This window comes from Gossypium hirsutum, chromosome D11 (assembly GCF_007990345.1).
Source record: "Gossypium hirsutum isolate 1008001.06 chromosome D11, Gossypium_hirsutum_v2.1, whole genome shotgun sequence".
NCBI classification, from domain to species: Eukaryota; Viridiplantae; Streptophyta; class Magnoliopsida; order Malvales; family Malvaceae; genus Gossypium; species Gossypium hirsutum.
In genome coordinates, this window is record NC_053447.1 from 54436466 (window position 1) to 54457549 (window position 21084).

General features: G+C 29.8%; 1 protein-coding gene across 1 annotated transcript; it reads left to right on the top strand.

Moving 5' to 3' along the window:
- The first annotated feature begins 1766 nt into the window (after nt 1-1766).
- LOC107963420 (uncharacterized) lies at nt 1767-5651 on the top strand. The gene is made up of 4 exons (XM_016899942.2): nt 1767-2025; nt 4479-4555; nt 5018-5076; nt 5172-5651. The coding sequence occupies exons 1-4, from the start codon at nt 1937-1939 to the stop codon at nt 5415-5417; spliced, it is 471 nt and encodes a 156-aa protein (XP_016755431.1). The 5' UTR covers nt 1767-1936; the 3' UTR covers nt 5418-5651.
- Nucleotides 5652-21084: the final 15433 nt, after the last annotated feature.

Genomic DNA, 21084 nt, shown 5'->3' on the forward strand with positions numbered 1-21084 from the left:
CAATCAACGTTCGATTTTGGTAAACTTTTTTCACCTTTCACTCGATCAATCAAAATTTTTCTTTAACGAGATGTTAACATTTTTGTTTTGGTGCGGACTCTTTTGCTCCAATTTTTTTACAAACTTATATATATATATATATATGTACACATTATTTATATTGGAAGGGATTCGCTTACATGGTATAAAAATTAAAGTAATTTTACACATTTTTATAAGTATTTATATGATTAATATTTTAATGATCAATGAAATATTGTGCACGTCAATTTTGATGCAATTTAAAAATTCTAACTATTTGTTTTATGTAAAAAATATTCCAATCGTTGAATATATATATTAATATATAAAATATTTTAGATTGATATGATAGAGATATCAGATCGGTTCAATAATTTACATTATGTAAAAATAAATAAATCAATATAATATGTATACCGAAAAAAAACCATTGATTATTGCGTTAATTATTCTCATTAATAAACTATAGGCAAGAAGCAATTTAGTTCCTACTAAAATTAATAATTAGTGACAAGATTTTGAAATAAAAATCTAAAGAAGTTTTTTTAAAGTTTAAACATAATAATGTCAAATTTAGTCTTTAGTGTTTAATTTTTTATTGTTATTTTGACTATTATTCTTTTTTAGCTAAATTTAACATTCAACCTTTTTTTTTAAAAAAAGAGAGTTAAATTTGATCATCAACCTTTCAAAAAGAGTTAAGTTATTTTTAATGAAAATATTGTCTAAAACGTTAAATTTATAAACACGATAGCTCGAGTGACAATTCACATGTACTTCATGCTATTTTTTTAACTTTTTATGAACTTTTTTATAATTTTTTGAATTTTAGATATTTTATTTTTTATATTTTTTAAAATTTTATGCTGACATGACATATAAGAAAATTAATGTTTATGTCAATATAAAAGTACAAGTGGATTGTCGTGTATGTTGCCACACCAACATCATAAAAAATTTAATGTTTTAGTAAGCATTTTCGTTAAAAAAAGTGATTTGACTTTTTTTTTTGAAAGATTGATGACTAAATTTAACTAAAAAAATCAGATTAACAAAAAAAATATGAACATTAAGAATTAAATTTGATATTTTACCAATTGTTTTTTAAACTTCATTTTGTATGCACAACTCAAGTTAACCCAAGCCAATGTAAAGCTTGGGAGTTATGTTATTATTATCTTTTATCATTAAAATATTCGGTAAGGAAAATTGGATGATAGAGTTTAAATTAGTATTACTTTTTTGTTATGGTAACTTGTATCACATTAGTGCCAAATGAGAATTTTAACCTTTGCTTCAAGTGAACTATGACACAAAAGTGTAGCAAAATAATATTTTATAGTATTACATTAAATTTTGATTTAACAAAATATAGTTAATCTTTTTTGAATAAAAATATTATTATTCTTTTTTAAATTTTATTTGTATGCTTTTCAAAAGTATAAATTCTAAACCATCCAAACATAAAAAAAAATTACATTTCGATAATTAAAAATAAAGACTCAAATGATTGCATTTTCCATTATTTTGGAAATAATTAAATTCTCACAATTAAGGAGGAGGATTGAGATTTTGTTTTTAAGCAAGAGAATTGAGATTAAATAATAAATATAGTTGGAAGTATATGAGAATAACTAATGTGTTGCCTTGGTAATCTACACGTAAGATGTCGTCCGTTATTTGATTCATTAATTATTAAAATCTAGGAAAATGTTCCAAACCCATGACACCTACTCAGTCTCGACTCTACCTCACAGCTAACCTAACTCTCTCTCTCTCTCTCTATATATGTGATCAAAACAATGCATTCGAAAGAGGGGAAATCAGTTGCAAAAAAGCTAAAGGTATAATTGTTGTTTTCTATAATTCAAATCCAGTTTCATCGCCATTTCTCTTCAACTGTAAATTTTTGGGTATGGTTTCCCAGCAAAGGATGCTGTTGAAATCAGAGATACGCCACCAAGAAAGAGGCGATGAAGGGCAAAGGTGTGTCGGAGGATTAAGGTAACGTGTAAAGTTCTTTGATGTTTGATGTTGCCAAATCAGATATTTGATGTTGCCAAATCGAAATAATTTTGAAATTAAAGTTAATTACTTTATTTTAAAAAGAATTTTGCATTTAACTAAAAATATGTCCTATTCATTTTAGACATGATAGTTTATTTGGTCCTCCATTTAATTTTTAAATTTACATTGTTTCTTAAATCACTTTTAAATAACTGGAAAAGTTAATATCTCTTAACTTTGCTAGCGTAGTATAAATGTGGATTGTTATATCAATAACTAATTAACTTTTTTAATTTTTTAAAAAAATTACAATTATTTAAAATAATTTATTGTTACACCAATAAACTATTTTAAAATGATTTAACAAATAGCGAAAAATTAGAATAACTTTTTTATAAAATTCAACGGCGCATAAGTGACTATACTTTAATTGTATTTTTTTATGTCAAATATCATATATGTATAAAATTAAATTGTTCAGTTTATGTATTGAATAATTAAATTGCAGTTTGGACAAGACAAAAATTGCATATTAAAGCTAGAAATTTGGTTAGACTCGTGTCACATTTTTAAAACCAAGACCGTGACCAAGAATTACACCTCTAATAACATTAAATGCAACATTTAAGTATAAATAAATCAGACCATAATATAAAAATATAGCATGAAATAAATAAATGAATATTTAAAAATATATTTAATATGAATTATTAATGTATTCATATTTATAGAAATTATGTTTTACCATATTATAACACAACAAAATATTATATTATGACACATATACATCACTGCCAAGTATACCAAAACGAGTCAGACCGTTGCAAAATCTTTATTTTAAATTATTAAAAAAATATTTTATAATTAAACTTAAATAAAATTTATTAATTTTTTTGAATTATTTTCCATTTTTTTAGAGCTTAGTAAGGGTTTTTGAAATTTGACAAATATTTTTATTTTATATTTTAAATAAAATAAATTATTAATATGTAAAAGTAATATATATATATATATATAAGAAAAGAAAAAGAAAATATGCTTTCTATTCTTTATTTTGTTTCTCCTATATATTTAAACAATTTTGGTTGGTATCTTCTTTTATAATTGTTTAAAGATACCTTAATGAGCACGATTAACCCTAAAATTAAATAATAATAATAATAAAGGGTGTCCCGGTCTGCATCAGACTAGTTATCCAGCACTGTGCCAACGCATATGGTATATATAAAGTTATTTAAAACATCCAAAAATATTTAAGACTGCATAAACTCTATTTAATATTTTAATCTCATTCCATAATTTGGTGCTTTCGATACGATAAAAGAATGAAAAAGAGCAAACTCAAATTAATTTTTAAAGAAAACGCCAAAGGGTGGATTTATGCTGTCAAAACCACTCTCTAAAAACAAATATTTATTCAATTTAATACTACATTTTTCTTTTTAAATATATTATTTAGTTTTTAAGTTTGATTTTAATATTCACACCAAATATAATTTAATAAATATTTTACATATACAAATATTTAATTGGCATAAAAAATTAAGTGTCAACTTTTTTTTCTTTTAACAATTTTAGTTTTAAAATCATTTTTCTTTATTTTCAAACTTCATAACAGATAAAATGAATAAAAAATAATTTCTTTCATTTCCGGCCTTCATTTCTAGAGGTGAGCATTTGATCGAATAGAATCAAAATAAGTGAAAAAATTTCGATTTAATTGAATTGATTAGTTCTATTTTATCATCCTAACTCAATTTGAATTTTTTTTGAATCGAGTGAAATTGTTCGAGTTAAATTAAAAAATTAAAGTATTGTTACAGTATAACTAATTACATGTTAGAGCACATAAATTTGAAATCATATATATTTTTAAAAAAATCAAAGAAAAATAAAAAAATATTTTAGTATGATAAACTTGAATCATTAATTAATTTGTTTAGGTCCCAAAATTATTATTCAAGAAAATTTTTAATTTTTTAATTTTATATATTTTTAAGAATTTCTTTTGAAATTTTTATGTATATTTTTTAAAAATATATATAAATTTTGGGATTTTAAAAATTATTTTCTTTATTTTTATAATTTTTATTGAGAGAGATCAATTTGCTCATTTTCATACTTAATAAGGACAAAAATGGTATTTACATTAATCTGTTATTTAAATTGTAAAATCCAACTCGATTCGAACTCGAAACTCGAATTACTTATTTGAGTTGACTCGAATAGTTAGAATAACTCAATTTAATTAACTCGAAATTTGAAATTTCTTTTCGATTTTTCGAATCAAATCAAGTTTTACTCATCGCTATCCATTACTATCAATTTTCTTTAGTAAAATCAATTCAACCGAAATAACTTATTAAAATATAATTACGTTACTTCTGTGTCAAAGATTATATATACTTGAAAAACAAACGGTTACACAAGTGTTTGAAATCTACCTGCAGGTCATACACAAAAACAAGAATTGGCAAGAAAAAGTTTTCGTCTTCGTCTTCGATTGGGGTGATGACAAGTCTCACCGGTGAGTATGGAATTGGAAGCTTCCAAAAAATTATTGCTGATCAAAACAGAGCTACAAGATAACAGTTATTTTTTGTTTTAATAAATGCTACTAATATTTTAATAATTTCTGTTTACATAATGCATAATAAACGAAATATCCTACTTTCTATTTCAAATCACAAATTTAATTTTTAAAGAAATCAGGTAATATTTCTAGAATTTAACAATCCTTATAATTTCTCATATCTGTTTTACAAGATTTCATCTATGACCCACTTCAGGTTGTTTGAAAGGCATGTATAACCAATTAAATTAAATTAAAATACACCATGGTCTGTCTTTTTGTTTTGGATTTTCCTTCTCAAAGGAAAAAACAAAAAATATAAATCATGTGTTAAGAATTATTTCTTGTATTTAATTTAAATTGTATTTTTGGAGTCATTGGAATCGCTTAAATAAATTCTTATGTCTGATTTAAAAGGAAAAGGGGGAATCATTATATCAGATGGTGGAAAAAAGATGTACAAAAGGAGCATCCAGGTATCAATATATGGTGTGATTAATTATTTCTACAGCAATTAAATTTCTTTTTTTAGAATCAAAGTAGTTTAACAATTATGATTTGGACTACACAGAAAGCGAAAGAAACTACTAGGCTGAAGAGAAGGAAAGCAGTACTGAGAAATAAGATAGAGCAGAAGACGTTGATGAGGGAGTCACTACAGGCGAGTAAACGAGATGCCGCAGAGGGTAAGTCACGGTATAGGTTGTCGAAGATGATGAGGAATGAGCTAAGGGATGAGGTGAATAGAGTTATCAAGGACTTTGTGAGGTTGCGGGCATTGGAGATATTGGTGATGCAGGAGATGGGTTTCTTTTGAAACTCCATACTTCTATCAATGCCTTATATATACTCTTACTCATCAAAAAAAAGAAGGAATTTGGGTCTGAGAAAATTAGAAAGATGGATTCCAAGACAGTATTTTTCTTAACTTATTAAATTATCTAATTTGCTATAAACCGCTATATTCTTTAAGTCAGTTGCTGTCAAACTTCACCCTTCAAACCCATACAAGAGGTAGAGAAAAACTAATTATTTGTTCCAAAGTTTGATTTGATTCGGGCTTTGAAATATTTGTTGTTTCAGTTTAAAAAATTTGAAAAACTTTCACCAATTATGATAATTTAATTAAACAAATTAGAACAGTTTCTAGATAAAATTATAGATATTTATTAACGCAATTTAGATTTTTTAATCTTATAACTTTGTTCAGGAAAAAAATCTTGTTCACTCATTGTCTAAATCACTTATTGGCTTAAATTCAATCTACCCTTACTCAAAGAAGTATTTACAACCCCAATACTGACCCCAATTGTACAAATCATTCTCCCTAAATACCTCACATTACACAAAATCCCTCCATAACAAGTTCTTAAACAAGAGCGTGTCAAAAACGCCCCACACGGCTAAAGAATAGTGTCAATCAACAACCTATTTATAGGCTCTTCAATGTGATCAACACACTTCTTTAAAGGTTGATTTTATCCATTCATTATTTTCAATATTTATCTCACAATAACCCTCGTAAACAAGTTTCCCAACAAATTGAAATACTCCATTGAATAAATCTAACATATATCTCTAAAATATATTACTTCAATCACAAAAAAAAAACCTCAATTTCTACGGAATAAATATTATATTCCAATCCTATTTCATTCCAAATAACTAAACATACCTTAAAATGATTTAAAGGTGGAGTTTCAATTAAGGGATGTTACTAATGTTATTTCCCGTCTATTTTTGTTAGGGAGAAGCAAGTTTGTTTCCAGTCTGCTATAACCACACATGGCTGCTCCTTGTGGTAGAAGAGGCGCCCAAAACACTATTTCCCTAAGAAATTCGTCCTTCCACCAACCTCCAAATCCCCCCCCTCCCTTCCTTTCATTTCTCTGTTTTTTCTGTTCAATAGTTACTTAGATTAGATGGTAAGCTGTTGCTACTTGCTGTCTTGTTAATTTCATTGCTTCTTTCCATCTTCCATATTGCTACTCTAATTATTATTGTTAAGAATAATAATAGCTCTTTCTATTATCAAAATTTTCTACTGGATTTGAAATTAATTTCTTCTAATTACGTTATCTTTACCATCTAGATTAATTCTTTCACGATTGAATCAACACGTGCGGATCTAAAATATCTTTATATATTTGTTATTTTGGAAGATGAAATAATTATTCATCATTATTTCTATGCTTTGCCTAGATTTACTTGTGCCCATGAATAGGCTTTTAGTCTTTTTTTTTTTGGTGTATTAAACCATATACTTTTTTATATATATATATACACCTTATTTGCTTGGTACAATTTTATTATAATTTAATATAGAATTTATTTCCCTGAAAAACTATTTTTCAAAAAAAGCAAAAAAAAAAAAATCTGATCATGCTCAGCGAATTGTTTACTTTAAATTCTCCACCTCAAACAAATATTGACTATTAAAAAACAACAAAGAAAGAAAAAGTATTTAACCTTACTTTTCTTTAGATCATCGATGAGATCACATCGGTAAGGTTAAAAAAGTGTAATGATGATAAAGATTAATTATTATAAAAGTAAAATTAAAATTAATGGTTGAATGCATGTTTAGATTCAAACACATTTATAATAGTGAATTAATAAAAGAAAATGGCTATTAAAAATAGATATATAATAGATGTTTTAAATTATTTTATTTTTATAAAATTAATAAAAATATGTGAAATTGTAATTTTTTTAATAAAATAATATGTATCATAATATTTTTATAAATATTGTAGTTAGTTATTTATAATCATTTATTATATTAAATGATAAATATTTTTTAATTATTTTTATAATTAATTGGCTTCTTTATAACAACTCAAAGTGTTAATACAAATAAGATCAGACAAGAAATTATTTTAATTTTAAGGATAAAAATGAAAATCATGGTTATTCTGTGAAAGGAAAAATCTTCTTGATTCACACTAGTATACTAGAAACTTTGGCTCCTGTCAACCCAAAATTGTTGGGAACTTTGATCTAATACGAGACACAAGAACACTAGTAAATAACAATCTGGACTTTCAATGACTTCAGTTTTATTTATGATGGCCTTCGCTTAAATAACCATATAATATGATCTTAAAAGAGAATAAAAACTGCACACTCAAATTAAATAAAAGATAAGAGATGATAGTAACATAAAATAATTCAAATACTTAAGGAATAGTAACTTATTCTAACAATAAGATTTGCAAAAGACTCCTTCATTCCCTCCCTTAAACTAAATGCTTCTCAAGAAATTAGTTTAGATTTGAAATCTCTCAAACACGCAACATCTTTCGAAGCTTCTAAAAGGTTTCAAGCTTCAATGATTTTGTCATTATTGGCAATCATCCATATTTAGAAAAGTCAAAGATATGGGTATCAAAATGTTGACACTGGAAATAAGAGATTTAAGGCACTGAAAGTGGGATTGAAATTTGGCATGAGATATTTGCAATTTTTGGTCCCTAATTGTACAGTGACTTTGCAAATTGATCCATGAATCTCAACTATAAATAGGCCTAACCATTTCTCATTTTGATTGATCCTCCACATTTGCCATTCTCTCCTTAAGGCATTGTTCTCTCTCTTTATTTGTAAATTTTCACTTGTATTTTGGAGTGAAATATATTTGTTAGTGCCTGAGGACGTAGGCAAAATTTGCTAAACCTCGTTAAAATTTTTGTGTTCTTTACTGTTTATTTTGCATATTTTGTGAGCTGTGATTGTAGCGATTTATTATGCAGTTAAATTACGATAGAGGGATATTCTAGCTAGGAAAGACCTGGTACTTAAGTGATCCTCGCGATCCACCTCTCTTTCTTGGGAATTGAACTTGGTGTGATTTTTCAGTGCAATAATTTTACTCTTTTACACTCTTCCGGACAACAGCCATTATATCTGGTACTTGATCTCGACAAACTAATTCAAGTGCACCATCACTAGTAAGATTCCTTAGAAAATGAAATCTCACATCAATATGCTTATTGCCACCATGCATAACTGGATTTTTTGACAGCTTATTGGATGAACTGAGCTCACACATTATAGTAATACGACTCTCATTTAAGTACCTTAGTGCCTTCAAATTTCTTTTCATACAAATTCCTTGACAAGCACAAATTGTAGCTGCTACGAACTCAACTTCTATGGTGGATAAAGTCACGATTGGCTGTTTTTTTAACACCATGAAACAACCCCTGAACTCATTAAAAACACATATCCAAATGCACTTTTTCTATCCTCCATATATCCAGCATAGTCACTATTTGTGAACCCCAACAACTCACCATCTCTTTCTTTTTTTATAATGAATTCCATAGTTTGTAGTCCCTTTTAAATATCAAAGAGCTCTCTTAGCTACTTGTAGATGAATCTCCTTTTGTTTTTCCATATATCTACTTATGAGACAAGTAACAAACATCATGTCAGGCCTTGTAACGGTGAGATACATCAAACTTTCAACTAGTTGTTTGTAATAAGTTTTATCCAGAGAGATTCCATATTCATCTTTGCTTACTTTGAAGCTCGGAACAATCGGACTCCTTATCAAATTACTTTCAACCATACCAAACTTCAAACTTTCCACAACATGTTTTCTTTAGCATATAAAAATACCGTTAGATTTTTGCAACACCTCAATTCCAAGACAAAGTCTCATCTTTTCTAAATAAGCATATCAAATTCTCTCAACATAGAGCTTTTAAATTCAGACATCAAAACTTCATCATCACCAGTAAAAATTAAATCATCAACATAAACACTTATAATGATAATTTTTCCTTTGTTGATTTTCTTTGTGAATAGTGTTTGTTCACTGTCGCACATTTGAAATCCTTCTTTGATGAAGTGCGCTTCAATTCGACTAAACAAAGCTCGTGGAACTTGTTTGAATGCATACAAAGCTTTGTGTAATTTATAGACTAGATGCTCTTTACCTTTTTTTTCTATCCTCTTAACTGTTCTATATAAACATCTTCACTTAGCTCACTATGGAGAAAACCCGACTTAACATCTAGTTGAAAAATCTTCTAAGTCTTTTGTATAGCTAGAGCAATTATTATCCTTACTGTATCCATCCTTGCTACTGGTGCAAAAACTTCATCGTAGTCCACTCCATGTTGTTGAAATTACCCTTTTGCAACCAAACGTGCCTTTTGTTTGTCAATCTTTCCATGTTCATTGTACTTTATTTTAAAAACCCAGTTCACACCAAATTTTTTTTGCTCCAGTTGGTAGCTCAGTAAACGTCCATGTCTTGCTCTTTTCAATGGATTTGGTGTTTCTTTCCATGGCCATTTTCAAATTTGCGATTTTCACTTCCTCAATATATAATAGGTCATTTGATACTACTTGAGCCATATGAACCTTATCATCAGATAGATCCAAAATGTAACACACTTAACCCGACCTTATTCTCTAGGTCTGGGCCCTGGGTGTTACTGCACGTTTTACTTAGCAAAATTCACTAAACATCCTTCTTAAACAAGTGACTCAAAACATTTTTTGTTATCATTTATTTCAAAATATCATTTATTTAGAAAAGAAATAAATCTATTTAGAGATAATACACCATATTTTTTTTATAACTTATTACAATACATAGGTTTAATAAAACAAACTAATATGACATAATGCTACAATTTTCCACTATTTAAAGACGACCACTGTATGCATAATATCCCTAATCGTCGTTTCCTTTACATACTCCTGGCTTGTCTCTCTTGTTGAATTCATCCAAACAATATAACCTGAAATATAAACATAACACTTATAAGTTATACAAACTTAGTGAGTTTGAAATACAATTTACCTTCAATCCTTTTAAGCTGAACTCTTCATCCTGATTATTTAAATTACCAAATATGTCCTTGTCTGGTATCTTTACTTTGTCGTACAACACATGTACATAAATCTAGGCGCCATTAACCATAATTAATTATTTCTAACTTAACTTAATGGCTAACTTTAGATTTTACCAGACCATACTATCTCTTATTCTCTACTCAGATTACTTGTACCTTTTATTATAGAACACTTGTTCACAAACACTATTCACTGGTGGATACTTCCACTTTTGGCCAATTCCCACGAAGAGTTGAATACCATAAGTTTGCCAATCAATCATATTCTATCTCAATACCCAAACTGATAGTTAGCACAAATACCAGATAATTTTAGAGCTTAAACATAACATTGTCCAAATATAGCAGATACTAATAACTCAAATTACCAATCGTACATAACTTAGACAAAATTGGAACAATGGGTACTTATATACCACTTTTAGCTAAGAACACGCCTATATACTGTTGATAATGCAAAAAAAAAAATCATGGTTGTTGAGGATTTAGTGGGGGATGTTGAGGATTTAGTAGAGATATTGTTATGGGTTTTTTACAAAATTGCCCATGCCTTTTTACTTCCCTTTTGTTACTAGTATAAATAGAGGGTTGATTTCCTGTTTTTTCACACTCAACATAAACACAACCCTCTCTGAAAACATTTTTCTACTTTGCTTTCTGTTCTCGATTCTTTTATAAAATTTATCGATTTTTCCCAAATCACTTTTAGAGAAAATTTTGTTTAGAAGTTTGGGTTTTAAGCGGGACCAACTGTAACCCTCCAAACTTTCATGGGAATTATTCCTATTGTGATTTCCCGATAAAAGCAACACCAATTGAGTTTCATCTTTAATGTTCGGGTGTATGAATATCGAAGGACTGAGTTAACCTTAGGGGACGACGTCCACTACACGATTACACCGATCACGATAAATTAGTTTCTAAGGCAGTGGATTTACCATGGCATAGTAATTTTTAATTTTATATTTAATTATTTATTTTTCCAAATTAGTGGTAACATATTTGTTTTGGTAGTATATTATATTTCCAACAATTTAGAAACGAATTCCTACTACTTAAACATGTCTGACTTGATCAACAAATACATTCTAGATAAGGTTAGAGCTGCTATTGTTTCTGAAGTAAACCTGGTCAAAAATAACATCGAGTGGATTGTAGACATAGACGCCTCTAAACATTTCTGTGCTAATAGAGAAATGTTCATCGAATTTGAAAAGATAATTGAAGGTGAGCAAGTCTACATGGGTAATTCAAGCATGTCGGAAGTACTCGATAAAGGAAAAATTTACTCAAACTCATTTCTGGTAAAACGTTCGCATTGAGTGATGTTTTCTATGTATCCACCCTTCATAGAAGTTTTATTAGTGGTAGTCTATTGAATAAGGTGACATTGAACTAGTCTTTGAATCTGATAAACTTGTACTTTTTCAAAACGAAGATTATGGGGGAAAGGTTTTTTAAATAAAGGTTTATTCGTGATTGAGACTATGTTTAATAATAATAAATATACCACTTCTTCTTATATTGTTGAATTATTTGACATGTGGCATGCTAGATTAGGACATGTGAACATTAATTATTTAAAGAAACTCGTAAATTTGAATCTATTTCCTAATTTAGATAATAGTAGCTTTAATAAATGTGAAATCTGTGTTGAAGCCAAGCATGCTACACTTTCCTTAAAACCTATCACTGATAGGAAAACTAAACTTTTGGAATTAATTCATATTGATCTAGTAGACTTTAGAAACATAGAAAGTAAAAATGGGAAACACTACTATGTTACCTTTGTAGATGACTACTCTAAGTATACAAAGGTCTATCTTTTAAGAACAAAAGATGAAGCTAAACAAACCTTTCTCATTTATAAAGTAGAAGTAGAAAACCAACTTGATAGGAAAATAAAACGTCTTAAATCCGATAAAGGGGGCGAGTATGGCACCAACTGCCTTAAAGAGGTTTGTCAGAAAGATAATTATACATAAATTTTTCACTCCCTATTTTCCACCAAAAAAATAACATAGCTGAAAGGAAACACGAAACTCTAATAGAAATGATGAATGTTTTACTACTTTGTTCTGGTTTACCTGATCACATGTGGGGAGAGGCCATACTCGCTGCGAATCACATCTTTAATAAAGTGCCTCATAAAAAAATAAGGTTGTAACCCATACAAATTGTGGAAGAGTTATGCCCCTAATCTAAAATACTTGAAAATGTAGGGGTGCCTAGCAAAAGTAGGCATACCTGTTTTTAAATAGAACACTATTGGGTCTAAAACATTTGATGTTGTTTTTGTTGGTTATGCTCTGAACAGTGCTACATATAGATTTATGTTTTTTCATGATTCTTCCATATGTGAATCTAGAGATGTCTTTTTTGAAAATATTATTCCTCTAAAGAAATATGATGTAAATCATGATACATAATTAGACAAACATATATCTTCTTCTAGTACACATAATAGAGATATTCTTAATGATGATGTGGAACCTAGGAGAAGTAAAAGAAGAAGGACTGCCTCTAGTTTCAAACCTGATTTTCTTATTTTATATTCGAGGTTAATTATTTAGATTTAATAAATTATTCTATTGCTCATGTTTTTTGATAGATGAGAATCCAAAAACTTCTGATGAAGTCATAAATTCTATGGATGCTAGTTTTTGGAGAGATACTATTAATAATGAGCTTGAATCTATTATGTCTAATCACACTTGGGAATTAGTACACTTGCCTAAATGTATTAATCCTATTAGTAACAAATGGGTATTTAGAAAGAAACTTAGACCAAATGGGTCAATGGAAAAGTATAAGGCAAGACTAGTGGTTAAAGGGTTTAGTTAGAAATTTGGAGTAGATTATTTTGATACTTGCTCTTCTGTAACTAAAATCTCTACCATTCATGTGTTGTTTGCATTAACTTTCATTTGTAATCTATTGGTACATCAATTGGATGTAAAGACAGCTTTCTTGAATGGTGACTTGGATGAGGAGATCTATATGGAGCAACCTCTAAGATTTCTGGCACCTGGTATGGAAGATAAAGTTTGCAGACTCAAAAAATCACTGTACAGTCTCAAACAGTCTCCAAAACAATGGTATGAGAAATTTAATAAGACTATTCTTAGTATCAGATTTATAATTAATGGTTTAGATGCATGTGTATATTCCAAAATGTTTGGATCTAATTATGTCATCATAAGTCTGTATATATATGACATGTTAATTTTTAGTTCTAATATAGAAGTCATTAATAAAATCAAGAATTTCTTATCAACCAGATTTGAAATGACTAATTTGGGAGAGGTAGATGTAATCTTAGGAGTTAAAGTTACAAAATCAGAAATGAGATTTTCATTAAATCAATCTAACTATATAGAAAATGTGTTAAAAAGATTTAATAGTTTTACTGTAATCCTCATGAGAGCTCTCTATGATTTTAGCATACAATTATTAAAGAATATAGGAAACAATAGTTTTCAATTAGAGTATGTAAAGATTATTGGAAGTCTTATGTTTTTTATTAACTACACTCGACCGGGCATTGCTTATGTGATTAGTAGACTAAGTAGGTATACCTATAATTCGAGCACTGAGCATTGGAATGCTCTAAAGTGTTTGCTTAAATACCTTAAAGGTACTTTAACTTGGGAGTTAGAATTTGTTAGTTACCCTACAGTCCTTGAAGGCTATTGTGATGCAAACTGGATAATTGATAATGATGAGGTAAGCTCCACAAGTAGGTATGTCTTTACTTTGGGTGGAGCAACCATTTCATGAAAGTCTGCTAAGTAGACTTGTATTGCTCGTTCCACGAGGGAATCAGAGTTTATAGCTCTTGACTTAGCTGGGCAAGAGGCTGAGTGGTTTACAAATCTACTTCTAAATTTTCTTATGTGGGAAAAACCAGAACCTTTTGCATCTTTATTATGTGACTCGCAAACCATAATTTGTATTTCTAAGAGTCAAGATTACAATGGTAAGAAGAGACATTCGAATAAGACATGAATATATAAGACATTTAATAAAGAATGAAGTACATGTTTTAAAGTATGTGAGATCTGAAAGGAATCTAACTAATCCACTAACCAAGAGGAATAAATAGGAAAATAGTTCTTGATTTGTCTAGGGGGATGAGTCTTAAGCCCAGTGATTGAGGAATTCATGGTGGATACCCAACTTAGTTTCTAAGTTCAATGTGGTCAAACTAAACCGCGGAAAGACTCATAATGTACCTTTTACATATCCTTATGAATTCTCGTGTTTTCAAAAAAATCTTAGAATCATTTTGCATTAGTGGGGGATTGTTGATAATGCAAAGAAAATCATGATTGTTGAGGATTTAGTGGGGGCTGTTGAGGATTTAGTGGTGATATTATTATGGGTATTTTAGAAAATTTTCCATGTCTTTTTACCATTTTTCCCTTTTGTTTCTAGTATAAATAGAGGGCTGGTTTCCTCTTTTTTCACACTCAGTAGAAACACAACCCTTCCTGAAAACATTTTTCTCCTCTGCTCTCTGTTCGCGACTTCTTTATAAATTTTGTCAATTTTTCTCAAATCACTTGTAGAGAAAATTCTGCCTAAGAGTTTGGGTTTTAAGCGGATTGACTATGACCCCTCCAAACTTTTTTAGGAATTATTTCTATTGTGACTTCTCGAGAAGAGCAAAACAAATTGAGTTTCATCTTCCATATTCTAGTGTACAAATATCGAAGGGTTGTGTTAACCTTGGGGGACAACGTCTACTACACGATTACACCAATCAGGGCGAGTTCATTTCTAAGGCAGTGGATTTACAACGTCATAATAATTTCTGATTTCATATTTAATTATTTATTTTTCCTAGTCTGCAATAACAAATTTGTTTTTGAAATAGATTATATTTCCAACATATTCTATTGATAGATAATCACGACAGATATTTTCTTTGAACATACAATTCATACTTCTTTTCAATAAACTTTTTTTAAGGTCCATTTGTTTACATAATAGAACTCTTCAAGTCAAAATCAATTCAAACAGATCATAGATTTATCAGAGCACACCATAAGGGCCAAACATAATATGCCACATAAGTAACATACCAGATACGCCACAAAGGTTAACAGAATGTCAAGAAAGCTACACAAAATGTGCCACAAAGGCTATACAGAATGCGCCATAAAGGTTATACAGAGTGCACCACAAAAGTTATACAGAATGCTACAAAAGCACCCCAAGAACTATCGTGTTTGCGATATAATTTTTCCTAAACTCACATCGTATGTGGTTTGCCCATCATCGCGCTGGGACACGCAAAAAACCCTAGTCGACAAATACGACTCATCTGCTCCTTTCAAAAATGTGCCATGGCCATGGATTTTTATCAGAGTTGTCATATCAAAACTCGTGTTTACTGTCCTAACGAACTTCATGGAATTCTACCACGGTGTCAAGACTTTTATCATAACCTCCCATCACTCAGTTACACCCCGTTTTCCCCAACATTTTTAATCACACACCATATATCTAACATAAGCATACATTCAAGCAAACTAAACTCATTTTCTTAATCAAATCATACTTGAATACATGTTTTACACACATCTACACAACCACGTATCACAGTATACGTCCCAAGCACACACACAGAGTTCATAGAATCACCATATATACCACTTATTACATACTAGTCTCACAATGGTACTATACCAAGATTACATACATAATTTTAGGAGTTAATCAACAATTCATACACCATTACTGGAACGTTGATCATAATAAATCTATCTAAAAACACTTGTAGGAGTCAAAATTAAGGACTCACCTACCTCAGTTTAAAGCTCTAGACTTAGACATTTTTCTCAAACCCATAACAACCACCGGAGATGAAATGACAACTCATTTAAAAAAGAACTATAACTTTTAACTTAATGGAGAAGAAATACAATTAGATTTGAAAAGAAATAATCAAAGTGTAATATTAGAAAAAGAACCTTCCTCAAAACTCTTCTCACATACATATAAATATTACACTATTCCACTTAGTAGACCTTAACAAGTGTCACTCAAATTCATAATTTATCCTTCTTAATGCCTAAAGTTCTGAAAAAAACATAAATCAGGATTCTGAATGAATATTATTTGATTGGCTAACCTAATTGGTTCCCAACCAGATCATTGAACAAACATAACAAGCACAATATTCAGACAAACTAGGCGTACAATTCATTTGGCGATAACTTATACCTTAAATACCCCATTTTTGCTAATCAATTCCTTTTTCTTTAAATAACATAATAAATTAAAATAGAATCTTTACTTACTTACACAACAGTTACTATACGCCTATTCTTATTCTCCAATAAAAATAATTGGGCAGATTATACTTCGTCAAATAGATTATTTCACTAGTATACGCCTACGTTTTGGATTCACTAAAATTGGGGTGTGACACAGACCCTTTCAACTAACATAATCACTCATGAATAGGAGGTCTTCTAACCTTATCTTCACTCTTACTAAAGTTATCTTCCTCTCCTCCAAATTCCTTATCATTCACTTCTTCATCAATGCTAATTCTATTCTCATTTTCACTCACCCCTTCTTTATTCTCACCCCACTCTAAGTCTACTACATTATGTTTTCTTATAACTCTCATCCCAATCTCGTTGTTTACCTTTTTCAAAAATTACATCTTTACTCAAAATAACTCTTTTAGCAATGGGATCAAATAACATGAAACCTTTTAATTCCACACTAACCCCCAATAGCACACAAGCAATGCTTCTACTGTCCATTTTTTTCCTCCCGCCTTATGGAACATGGGCATGTGCTATACAGCCAAAAACTCAAAAATGTTCTACTGATGGCTTTAATCCACTTCAAGCCTTCTCTGGTGTAACATCTCTGACTACCAATGTTGGATACATGTTAAGGGCATAGATAAGCCAGTTTATTGCTTCTGGCCAAAATCTTTTTCTAATGCTTTTTTCATATAGCATTGATTGAACTATGTTCGTGATGGTTCTATTCTTCTATTTAGCCACTCCATTCTGTTACAGTGTATAAGCGATGGTTAGTTGTCTCCTTACTCTATTTTGTTTGCATAAATCATTGAACCCATTTGAATTAAATTTGCCTCATCTATCAATGCATACATACTTGAAAAATAGTTATGTTTATTTCTCAACCATGTTCCTAAAACATTTAAAAACATTAAAAGCCATTGAATTCTCTATAAAAAAATACAGTGAAGCTTTCAACTTGTAACTCTTATTGCTATTGGAAGGAGGAGTGATCGGACCACAAATATCGACATGAATGTGGTGTCAATATTTTAGTTTCTCTCTAATTACTTTTTTTTAGGATGTCATCACAATGTTGTTTCTTATTGATACAATTAGTACATATCACATTTGAGGTGGTGAGTTGAGATAGTCCATGTAGCTTAGATGTTCGTATCTTCTATGCCAAAAATGAGTCAAGTTTTGAACTTTTGTTTGAAAGCACTGATCAATTTGTGTTGGAAAAGAAGTATGTGACTGAGTTATTAGAATAAAAATTCTATTGGTACTCATATTAGTTTGCATAATCAAACCCCGCTTTAGATGAAAAATCTTGCACATTCCATCTTTGATCAAAATAGCCAAGCATGTTTCCTGCAACTGCCTATACTCAAAAGATTATTTCTTAATTCAAGAATATAGTATATCTCAATAACAACAGGATTGACTCCATTTAGTAGTAGTTTCACACTTTTTTCCCATCACATTCATCTTTGTGTTATTCTCGAGTTACACTGGATGTCGAAATCAATCATCAAGTTCACTAAACATAGCTTGACCACCACACATATGATTAGAACAACTCGGGTCAAAGAACCAAATATCTTCCTTTCTAACTCCATTTGGCTCCACATAAGCCATTAAAAGCTTATCATCTTCCTTACCAATTTCTGCATAGTTTGTTTCTTTATTTCCAGGGCACTCGTATTCAAAATGTCCAAATTTATGACATTTTTAAGATTCCACTGTTGCTTTGTTGAAACTTTCTTGACCTCTTCCTCTTATATAGGCACTGCAACCGCGACCTTTCTCTATCATGTCACTTTCAAAACCTGCTCTTCTCTACGGCGCCTCTAAAATTTCTATTAGTGTACTATTAGTAAGCTTAGTAATTCATCAATAGTGAGTGCATCAATTTCTTTTGATTCCTAAAAGGACAAACAACATAGTTAAGCTTCTTAGTTAAAGAGCGTACATTTTTTTCTACCACTTTAACATCTTGCATATTTTCTCCAAAAGTTCGCATCTTATTTTCCACTGTCATGACCCTTGAGAAATACTCTTTCACACATTCATCATTCCTCATCTCAAGCGTTTCAAATTCTCATTAGAGAGCTTGAAGATGAGATCTCTTAACCCTTGCATTTCCTTTGTATTTTTTATTCATGACATTCCATATTTCTTTGGCAATATTCTTGTTGAGAATGGTGTTAAGACTGTGCAATTGATATCCTAAAAGAGATATAGTTTTTCACTTTCAAATCTTTTAGCTTTGTCTCATCTTTCTTCTTTCATTGTGCTTTTGGCTGAGGTGCTTCTCTTACTAGTTTATCATTGCTAGGATCCACCAACTCCCAACATTCCTTAGAATATAGAAAAATTTTCATTAGCGTGCTCCAATGATCATAGTGAGAAGAATAACTAGTTGTATAAGACTGTTGCTAGAAGCTCTCAAGCCCAATGGGAGTCTGATGCCAAACTATTGAAAACTTTTTATCTAAGATGGGACACAAGAACACAAGTAAATAACAAGCTAGACTTTTAATGTAATATCTCGATTTTTAGTGGTGACGGAACAGTCATTTTGAGACCACAGATTTCCATCGTGTTGACTCGTAAATAATTTTTATAGAATATTTATGAAGTTATTAGAGTCGTATTAAAATTTGATTAGGAGATTTTATTGTTTAGGTAGCTAATTTAAGAAAAAGGACTAAATTGTAAAAAGTGTAAAACTTGTTAATTAATGCATTTAGGTGATCAAATGACTCGATTAGTAATTGAGGGAGGATCTATGTGGTAATTAAGACTTAATTAATGTGTGGGACGACAATTAGAATTAAAAATGATAGAATATTATATGTTAATGGCATAATAGTAAATAAATTAAAATTAAACAAAACAAATTGAAAAATTAGAATTTTCCTATTCATTTTTCTTCAACCTTGCTGAAACCACCATTGGAGAGAGCTTCAAGCTTCAGTTTCTTCATCCTTGTGCATTTGAGCTCAATTGTCACCTATTTCTTATAATTTTTATGTTTTTTAGATCGTTGTATCAAGGTCCAACTAACATGTACCTTCGTTTTTGAATTTGTTAAAACATTAGAAGTTGCCATTGATGAACCTCAATTTTTTTATAATAACTATGTATCTGAAGTTCTGATTGTGTTATTTGGTGATTTTGTAAAGTGATTTTTGTTAGATTTTAATTTAGGGATTAAATTATGAAAATGTAAAAATTTTAGGGTTTGATAGTGAATTTGATGTTTAGTAGGGACTGTTTAAGGGCCTAGTATATTCGACTATAAGTTTGACTTGAGATAAATGGTTAATTTGATGATTTTCGGGTTAAGGGACTAAATTGCAAAAATTATAAAAATTAAGGGTAATTGTGTAAATTTAAAAAATAAAAGGGTATAAAATGTGAAAGGAATTGGAATGTGAAATTTACACAAAAAATTGAGAAATTTTATATTTTAGATCAAGACCCAGTTGATACTCGTGGGAAAGGAAGAATTACAGAATAGTCCCTGAACTTCTGCAACTACTGCAATTCAATCCAGGTAAGTTCGTACAGTTTATAATTTAACATCTATATGAAATGTTTGATGATATAATGTGATATAATAGATATATTTGATTATGAATGGTGTAAAGTTATTTGAAAAAAGTTGTTGAAATTCAATACTTGGATCGAATTGAACGCTGGATACAGTACAATCGAAATCTGGTGTTTTATGTGGGATTGGAGTGGAGATTGTTGTGGAGTGGTAGATATATCTATTTCTCGAGTAGACTGAGGTTCAACATTTGTTGCGAACTCTCGTGTTATACTCTTTATTTTGGGGTGATTTCGGTTGGACTAACTCTTCGAAGCCATTGGTGTGTTATCGGGTGGACTGACTCTTATGAGAATCTGGTGTGTTTCAGATGGATTAAATCTTATGAGCATATAGTGTGTTTTGGTTGGAATATCGATATGCTATTATCCTTAAGTCGTTCATTAGATTGTAAATTTCGGTAAGTTAACTTGTTTAGTGATTTTTGATGGTTTTGTCATGTATTTGAGTTTTTGAATTGAATTTTACAAATCACCGATTGAGATTTGTGGAGGATAGGGAACACATATGGTTGTATTATTATTTGATTTTTTGTACTTACTTAGGTAAGATTTATCATTTTAGTACGTCAAACTTACTAAACTTCAATGAGCTTACTTGTGTTATTTTCTATTTTTGTATATACTTTGAAGGTTGGGCAGTTGGACCGGCACTCAAGTCACACTATCCACTCATTTTCGGTAGTTTCTAGGACATTCATTTTGGATTATTGACATTGTTTTG

Coding starts and splice junctions, on each gene's coding strand:
- LOC107963420 (XM_016899942.2), top strand. CDS start 1,937: ATGGTTTCCCAGCAAAGGATGCTGTTGAAATCAGAGATACGCCACCAA. Junction 4,556..5,017: donor GGTGATGACAAGTCTCACCG/GTGAGTATGGAA, acceptor CTGATTTAAAAG/GAAAAGGGGGAATCATTATA. Junction 5,077..5,171: donor TGTACAAAAGGAGCATCCAG/GTATCAATATAT, acceptor TGGACTACACAG/AAAGCGAAAGAAACTACTAG.